The 9,983-nt window shown below is 32.8% G+C and overlaps 1 protein-coding gene across 1 annotated transcript; it reads left to right on the forward strand.

Annotated features, from left to right (window-relative positions):
* Positions 1-2,639: 2,639 nt before the first annotated feature.
* Positions 2,640-9,632, forward strand: LOC141640343 (serine decarboxylase 1-like; the record flags this gene model as incomplete). Its single annotated transcript, XM_074449150.1, has 3 exons — positions 2,640-2,871; positions 8,788-8,981; positions 9,424-9,632. Coding segments are annotated over 3 exons (635 nt in total), but the record flags the coding sequence as incomplete, so codon positions are not given.
* Between the last annotated feature and the right edge of the window lie 351 nt (positions 9,633-9,983).

A 9,983-nucleotide genomic window follows, 5' to 3' on the forward strand; every position in this document is an offset into this window, starting at 1 on the left:
GATTACATAGGGATTTTTCACTAAATGTGGATGTTCGGTTACTCTTTGAAAAAAGTATGAATCATGAATTATATAAAGATTAAGTTGGTCGGTTATCTCACGTCTACAATTCATAAATTTGGAACTTTCGCTTAACAGATGGTAAAAGAAGCATCCAGAGTGACTATGAATTAACGTATTGGGCTAAATCGGGGTCGACATATTTCGATTTTTTGTGTGTGTTGTTGAGCTATGTCGAATTCCCACCATCAACCTGTGATAGTTCGTTTTTTAGTAATAATGATTAGGTTATTAACATATATTTATCCACACTTCCAACACTACTACAGATACAACCTATAACAACGGTCAAAAACCGTTGTTATATAAAAAAGCGGACGTTGTTAAAGCGTCCGTTGTAAAAGGTTTTAACAACGGTTGGTTTTTTTAAGGAAACCGTTGTTAAAAATATTAACAACGGTTTTAAGTATAAAAACCCGTTGTGGAAAGTGTGACTCAATTTTGGGGGGAAAGTTATAACAACGGGTTATTTATAAATAACCGTTGTTGTTTGTTCTTAAAAAATAAAAAAAAAAATAAATTAAATATTACTAGCTATAAATATTAAAGCATCCTTTACTAACATATTAAAGCATCCTTTACTAACATTCATTAATTGAAACAACATGGCAATGAACCCTAATTTTATCAACAACGAAGAATGGCTTACACAAACGATTGAAGATGATGGGAAGGTTCTCGCTAGGGCTTCGCGATCAACACCCATTAATCAAAGCATCCCTTGAACATCAACGGAATTATTGGATTAAGAGGCGTGAAAGCGATCCGGCTTGTCAACAAAGCCTCATCATCATCATCATCTTCATACCCTCGTCGCCCGATACTCGCAACTTGGTCGACGAGAGATATGTTGAGTTGTACTCTTCCAACCTTATCTCCACATGCAAGTCGTGTCCTTGCATATATTCAATCTTTTATTGCAAAATATGAAGCCAATGACCCGGAAGTTAGCGGTATACCAGAGTGGCGTGATTGGTGGCGGGTTGAGAAGCGCTTTTTACGCTTAACCGGGTTGTTCCGGCTTATTATACATCTTTTGATTTCGATAATTGTGTAATGTATTTGGTTTAAAATTAAATGAAATGATCATTTTGAAAGTGTTGAGTTATGCTTGTTTGATTTGCTTCCATTTTTTCAACTCCATAGATCTATCAGTCATCATCAAGATCTGATTATGGCACAACTTCCTAACATATATGGCACAACTTCCTAACATATATATTAATTAAAAAACAACTCAACCCACACATTAGTATAAATACATTGCATTATCTCAACTAACATGCATTTCCATTATCTCAATATATTCTCCAAACCCTAATCTGCTAAAACATGCTCGATCCGTGATCAAGGACGCAAAAGAAGATGGAAATGAAATAATTAGAAACACATACATGGAAATGAAATAATTAGCAGATCTTTGAACGAACCTAATGGTCGATAAAAACACATACATTGAAATGAAATAATTAGAACAATAAAATAATGACGATGAAACAAACCGATAATTACGTAACGTACGTAAAGAGACGATGAAATCAACAAAGTGATTGGCGAGAAGATAAAGCGACGATGAGAAAGAGAGAAAGAGACGATGAGAAAGTGTGTGTTTTGTGTTTGTGTTTGGTTTCTGCTGGGGTTTGTGTTTGTGTATTAAGGTTTGTGTTTTGTGGGCAGCAGACTTGTGTTTGTGTGGTTTATAGTATGGAAGGTATTGACAACGGTTATTAAACAACAACCGTTGTGAAATATGTTTTAACAACGGTTGTAGAAAACACCCGTTGTTAAATAAGGTTTAACAACGGGTTTCAAAAATAACCGTTGTTATTACTTTTCACTAACTTTGCGCCAATTTTGCGCTAAATTATTAACAACGGTTCCGCATGTGTGACCCGTTGTTAAAACTAATAACAACGGTTTTTATAACCATACCCGTTGTAATTGATTTTAGTAAAATTCGCGCCATGCATTCTACAACGTTTATTGTGATTTTCGTGAATATTCGTTGTTAAAGGGGCGTTGTAGTTGCCTGGATTTGTAGTAGTGCAAGTTATGATCAATAATTTGAAGTTAAACTCTTCACGGATGATTATGAATAATATTTTATTCATATTTAGATATTTTGCGTATATACAAAAAGTATTTTAAAATAATGTTGAATGATGTTTAAAAAAATGTTTACAAATATACCGTGCAAAGTTGCACGGGTTTTAAGCTAGTATTTATATATGATGAAAACCATACAACAAAACTCAAAATTTTAGTCCCTCCGTCGCGGTCAATTTTTGTCCTTTGGTTTTGACACAAAGATCAAGGAAAGAGGAGGAGACCAATCACTAAATCACAAGTTGACTAAGCGTGAATAATTAAATTGCTCCTCGAGTTCATTCTTAAAATAGAAAGGATAATAATTGACAGAGGAATAATAAATAAAAAAGCACATAGAATCCAATTGAACTACAATTGATGGTATAATCTATTTTAACTACTCTCGATCTGGCTCTTTTCCCTTTATTCTACTTTTCCTTTTGCACTCAAGTTTAGAGTAAACTGTTTACTGCATCATGATATTATTGCAGGATATGCTTTGAGATTAGATTTTGACTATAGTGCTTTGGGCCAATTGCCAAATCAAGTAATCAACAACTTTGGCGATCCATTTATTGAGTCCAATTTTAATGGACAATCAAGGAAATTCGAGGTGGGTGTTTTGGATTGGTTTGCACGTCTTTGGGAGATTGAGAAGGATGAGTATTGGGGATATGTTACTAATGGTGGCTCCGAAGGCAACCTTCATGGCATCCTTTTAGGGTAATTATACATATTTAATTTTATGTTTATACTCCCTTTGTCACGGTGATTTGTTATCCTTTTTCAAATTGGGGTATTTGGTGAGTTGTCATTCCTTTCTATTTTAAGAATAAACTTGATGAACAATTTGATCATTCACATTCAATTTGTTCCACTTGTCAATTTAGTAATTGACCAATTCTCCTTCCTGGTCTTTTTCGCCAAAACCAGCGACAACAAATTACCGAGACGGAGGGAGTAAGAAGAATATACATTATTTTATAAATATCTTTTTTTTTTGGATATTCTCACTTGTACCTTCCAACTTTTTCATATTTTAAGGTATACCCCTTCATCTTTCACCAAAAAACTTTGACCGATAATATTTTTCTGCTACGAGTTCAATAAATGATAATTTCTTTTTCCAAACCAATTATCTCGTAAAGGCCTTTGGATTTGAAAAAAAAAAAAATCACCGCTTTCTGAACTCGTAGCCGGTAGTTATGGTTGTTCCAAAAAAATTTTAACGAATAAACTTTGACCGTCCATAATTCCCGAGTACGATTTGAGACGTTAGTGAATTTTTCTTCAAACTGGAGAACTCGTAAAGACGATCAATTTAAAAAAAAAAACTTATCGTATCTGTATTTGTAGTCGAGAGTTATTAACAGTCAAAGTTTTTTTTTTGTAAGAAAAGAGGAATTGATACACATTAGAAAATGAAAAGGTTGCGAAGTAGAAGTGAAAATATCCAATTTTTTTTTGTTATTCTCCATCGACTTAAATCTAAATCTCTCAGAAATACAAATATTCACTCACAAAAAAGTTGAAATCAAACACTTCAATTTCAATAATGGTTATACCTTTTATAAAGTTAATATCAAACTCCAACCAAGCACATAGGGCCTCTTAAAGTAAATGGAGGCCCGGTACACCACAAAAAAATGAGGCCTCAATTATGAATGTATAAGTATAGTACACGTCGAGGTTTATATTGAATTTTATTAGTAAAGCTTATAAATTCGGTACAAAAAGGCCGGATTTTGGCTCATCGCCCGTGGTCACCCGGGGTATTAGACGCCCCTGATACAGAGTATAAGACATTACAAGAAAAATGGCATTTAGCAGCCAACCAAATTGGTCGCTAAAGTCTATTAATTGGTCACTAATGACAATTAGCGACTAATTATAAGTGGTCGCCAAAGGCTTAGACGCTAATTTAGTTGCAAAGTTAGTCGCAGATTAGCGACCAACTACAATGGTCGCATATTAGCGACCAACTACAATAGTCGCATATTAGTTAAGTTGGTTGCAAAATGTATTTTCAAATTTTAAAAAAAATAGCGAGCTTCAGATTAGCGACCAACTATAATAGTCGCAGACTAGCATCCACTAAATTGGTAGCAAATTAGTCAAGTTGGTTGCAAAATGTATTTTCAAATTTAAAAAAATTAGGGTCTTTCCCAAGCTCTTTTGCTTGAGAGGTGTAGGTAGACCTGTCAAACGGGTCGAGCGGACGGGTTACGGGTTCGGTCATTTCGGGTTCGGGTAAAATACGGGTCGGGTCAGTTTCGGGTTTGTAAAATACGGGTTTATACGGGTCGGATTTATACAGGTTTCGGGTCGGGTTCGGGTCAATTTCGGGTTTGTAAAATACGTGTTTGGGCGGGTCGGGTTTATACGAGTTTTGGGTCCGGTTAGGGTCAAAACAGGTCTTAGTGACTCCTTTTTAAATAATTGTATAAATTATTATTTTTCCATCGCTTTTTTCGAGATTTTTTTTGTATCCTTTTATTTACTCTTAAATTCATGATCAATTTATCTTTTATTTTTCTATCTGGTAGTCTCCCTTTTTTACATAACATATATAATATATTTACTAGTTTCACACTTGTGCGTTGTAACGGGGTAAGCGTTGCAACTAGTACAATAACTAGTTTAGATCCCGCGCAATGAATGCACGATATTTATAGAGTTTTTATTTTTAGAAAAAAAAACTATAAAACTAATCCAAAAAATTGAGTAATGTCATGAAATGTGTATATTTTTAAATAAAACTAATGAAATTGTTTATAAATTTTTTATTAGCATATCTTTTAGCCTTTTAGGTACGATTTAGCATAGAAAGAACGAATTTTTTATCACAAAAATCTTAGAGACACATTTTAAATAAGGGATTATATCAAAATAGGAAAGTAAATAAGAGATTTTATCAAAATAGGAAAAGTGCTTTAGGCGGGAAAACTTGAAGCTTTTCCTATTTTTTTAGTATATAGGGGATGGTCTTATGAGTAATGGTAATTTGAAGATATTTTTTTGAAGATATATTATATGACGTGCAATATTTGGCATGATTGACGGTATATTCTTTTTTACAATGATTTTATATATTTCGATTAGTGAAAGATATATTTCGAGATTTGTAATATATGAACCCAAATTTTTTGCAGTGATCGATGATTTTTTACTTGTAACAATATAGCAATGATTGACAGTATATTCTTTTTTTTTTGGCAATGATTGAGGATTTTATACTTATATTTTGGCAATCAAATTTTATTATTTTTGGGCAAGATCATTGATATGATCTACATTTTCTGATATCTTATAATGATTTCAGCAACTATAATTTGCAGAATAATATATGTAATCAAATAATCATCCTTAGGCAAGATAATAAGTTATATTTTGCTGAAATCATTATCCTGCCAATCAAATAATATAATATATGCTCTACATTTTCTAGCAATCAAATAATATATGTAGCAATCAAATTTTACATTATTTTTTGGTAAGATCATTGATATGATCTACATTTAGCACATAGTAGAATAGAACGTTATACATAATATTTTTTGGGAATCATTTTTTACATTAGACTTAGCTCATAGTAGAGTGCAAAAGTTAAAAGCCCAATTAGAAGATAATATTTTAGGCGGGAAAAAACGTAGATTGGCCTATTCATTTAGTAAATAGAGGATTGGAAGATTCAAAATATTTTGGTCTGATACCTAAATTCAATGATACTCTTATTTATAGTCATGAGATCGTCTCACCTTATAATAATCTTTTGATGTGGGACAATTTAACTATTTAGATGTATGTTCATCACAATTACATAATTTTTCAATATGGGACAATAATATACTTAGAAGTACACCATATTTTTCGCACCTAATTCGACATCAAACATGGTGCGAAATGTAATATCTCAACTTTGTGCGAATGTTGAACTGATAAGTTGATATACGGTGCGTGACAAATAGTGAGTATCGACTATATATCTGCTAATCATTTGATTAATTAATCATGTGCTAAAACTATGCTTTAAAACATATATCAGCATGCTTTATTTAATATTTTGAAAGTTGGAATATTTTTAATCATTTTATATTAGTATAATTTGCTTTAATTACTAAATTTTAATAAAATTTCCCATCAACGGGTCGGGTTACCGTCAGTCGGGTCTTGACCCTAAATGTGCGGGTCATTATCGGGTCGGGTCATTTTCGGGTTCACATTTTTTCGGATCGGGTTATTTTCGGGCGGGTTTTGACGTTTTTGGGATCGGGTCATCTTTTGACGGTCTAGGTGTAGGGGAGGGTTAAAATAAAAATAAATACACAACATACTTTTGATACTCCTAGAGTATACTGTATTATTATAGGCGAAAGTTTACAAAGTACTTTGCACATAATGATCCCGCTCAATATACTTCATCTATTCTACTAAATAAATGAACAGGCCTTTAATAATCTTGAGCAATCATGGAGCAAATCCTACCCATGCCAGGGATTTATATGCAACAAACAAAAATGATATCAAGTACAACTCAAGAAATAGATTGATAAGATAAAATGCATAGCACAATTCATTAACAAGATAATAGCACATCATTATCATTATCAACAAATAGTGCCAAATATATATTTCCATACAAACAAAAGTAAAAGACTCTAATGGTTAAATAAATAGGGAGGGATTCAGTATTCAACCATAATATGATAAATCACAAATTCTCATTTGTGACGGGCATATCCGTCGCAAGCTTGCGACGGGTCAAGTATTATCTATGTGGTAGATAAGAAAAAGCGAGTAACGCTTTAAGGAGTAGAATCGTTTTATCTTATCTACCCACACAGATTACTTGATCTGTCGCATTTTCGCGATTTAATACGTCCGTCAAGAAAAAGACTTGCTCTATAATAATAGATAGCACAACATCATCGACAACATCAAGAAAAATAAATATTCATAGATGTAAATAGTAGAACATTTAGCAGATTTACAAAACAAACAACTACTATATCTACCAACACAAATACCATCTAATTAAAACCCCGAAAATGGGAGTAATATTTAGACAACTAAACCGAGTTAAAAAAACCCCCAAAAAATCAAACATGATTACTAGATCTACCAAAAGATGATATTTTTAGAAAAATATACTCCTCCGTCAGTTCAGGTTATTTGTTGTCTGGTTTTGCGCAGACAAAGCAAAAAAAAAAGAAATTGGTCAATTACTAAATGACAAGTGAAACAAATTGAATGTAAATGATCAAATTGTTCATCAAATTCATTCTTAAAATAGAAAGGACAACAACTCACTAAGACACCCCGATATGGAAAAAGACAACAAATGACCGGGATAAAGGGAGAACGAATTTTGGGAATAAATCTTACCTTTTACATGAACATGATAAAAAGAGCAACCTTTGCATTTTTTAATCTTGGGTGTGTATAAATCGAGATGTGATTAGTAAAAAAAGCCTTGTGTTTATGGGTAGAATTTTTTCAGTGAAGAATGAAACAGAGAAGGGTAGAATTTTTTCAATTTTTTGTGATTAGGGGAGCAGTAAGGATTATCTGTCTTATTTGGTGTCCCATTCGTCAGATCTCACTTCATACGTATTTCGACATATCAACTAAGTATATTATATATTATATTGTATATTTTATTCTTACATCAAGTGATGTGTTAAAAGATCAGTTTAGTCTTGCTTGACGCTAATCCCGTCACCCAGTGTTTCATGATTTCTCACAAAAAGGAGAGGGGATAAGAGACCTCCCATGTGCTTCACACTCACCTCTCAATGGACATTTTGTGAGAGGAAAGCAGTATCCGTCATGCTTGACGGATATCGCCTGTCTTTAATGAAATTTTGTGTAAAAAAAATAAACGGTGGGATACAGAATGTGACACAAAAATGGGATAGAGTATTTTACTTTTTATGGAAGAGGATAGACGAGGAAGGAATTCGGATTTGGGTAAGAAAAGTCAACCCTATAATAAGAACAAGGGGATAAGTCTTTGCTTAATAAAAGCAAGTATTCCGATTAGTTGTTATATTAGTTGCTAAATTGCAACTGTTACAAAATTAGTAGCACAATAACGACTAAATTTGTTACTAGTAATAATTTGGTTGCAGTTTAGAAATTAATATTTTATTAGTTGCTAATCAGTATCTAATTTTAGCAACTAATGTAATATTAGTTGCTATTTTACAACTAAAATTTGTTTGGAAGTCAATTAGCAATTAAATTTACGTTAGTCGCAAAAGATGGCTGCAAAACACTCTTTTTCTTGTAGTGAAATATACGCGTCTCTAAAACTCTTATTAAAAGATTATTTGTAGTAAGAAATTTAGTTACAACAATCAATAATGAATATTTATACTTTTGCCTAACAATGACTTTAATAAGAGGAAAAATCCATTCATGTTTTTTATATTCACCCCAAATTGACTATTGTTTTTGTCAAAACTTTTGTTCAATGATTTAGAAATTTTTTTTTGCTATAATCTTGAAAATAGTTTATATAACATAAAAGTTTTGGAAAAAAACATGTAAAATAACGCTGTTTTTTGTTTATATATAGTAATAATCTTTTAATTTGTGATCACTTCGACTAATTAAACTTCCATTAATTTATTCCAGGAGGGAGTTGTTTCCAGAGGGAATATTTTACACCTCAAAAGATTCACATTTTTCAGTTTTCAAAGCTGCACGGATGTATAGAATGGAATGTGTCACGATTGATACGCATGTGTCTGGGCAAATTGATTGTGCTGATTTTAAGGCTAAACTGCTCCAGAACATTGATAAACCAGCCATTGTCAATGTCATCATAGGTAAATCCTTCTATTATATTGCCTCAATCCCAATCATTTGCTTACTTATTTTATTTAAGGTGTTTCAATTTTATTTTATTTTGGTAAAATGTGTGTTTTTCCATTAAAAAATCTAGCCAGTTACATCATCATGTTTCAACAGCATTGATAGCAACATTGATACATCATTTTAAACAAGACAACCAATGCTATGTAGCCATCTTCTATCCTCTATTGTCACAGCCTGAGGTAGCAAATTGGTAACACGACAATGCACCAATCTTTGAATTTCCTTTACAATCAACTTAGGTCTGCTTAGACTCATTTCAATCCTACAGCAGTTTCTTACCATCCATATTTAAGACCAGCATGCTGCTTTAGCCATTCTCAATATTTTCTTTTGGAGCTTAGAATAACAGCCCCCATTAAACTCCATTTGTAGCCACTCCTCCATGATATTCAGATGTTGTTGATATATACACATTCAGAGAAAAGATGTATATGACTTTCACTCCCCCTTTCACACAGCACACATTGATCACTCTCACTCAAGCCAATGCTGTATACAAGTATAGCACATTGGAATATCATGGAGGAGTGAAAGTCATATACATCTTTTCTCTGGATGTGTATATATCAACAACATCTGAATATCATGGAGGAGTAGCTTAGAACGAGTGTTAAAAGCCTCATGTTTTATTAGGATAACACCAACTATCCCCCACATCCTTGTACACTATAAAGGATTCTGAATCCCTTTCTGTCAGTGGTACCCGGCCTGCACCAACAGTATACCCCCTAACATCATAACACCACACATTATTCTGAAAATCAGCACCCAACAATCAATACTCGAGTATGTGAAGTAGCGAATTTGCTCCAAATAGTAAAAAAAAAAACGAGATGACATGGACCCATTTGCTATCAACACATGCTACAGCCTAGTGTCTAGTGCCTAGTGCCTACAAGTGCTAAATGGTTTATTTTTGCTCAATAAACTAATAAAAGAAAACAAAAAAGCCT

This window comes from Silene latifolia, unplaced genomic scaffold (genome assembly GCF_048544455.1).
Source record: "Silene latifolia isolate original U9 population unplaced genomic scaffold, ASM4854445v1 scaffold_757, whole genome shotgun sequence".
NCBI lineage: Eukaryota > Viridiplantae > Streptophyta > Magnoliopsida > Caryophyllales > Caryophyllaceae > Silene > Silene latifolia.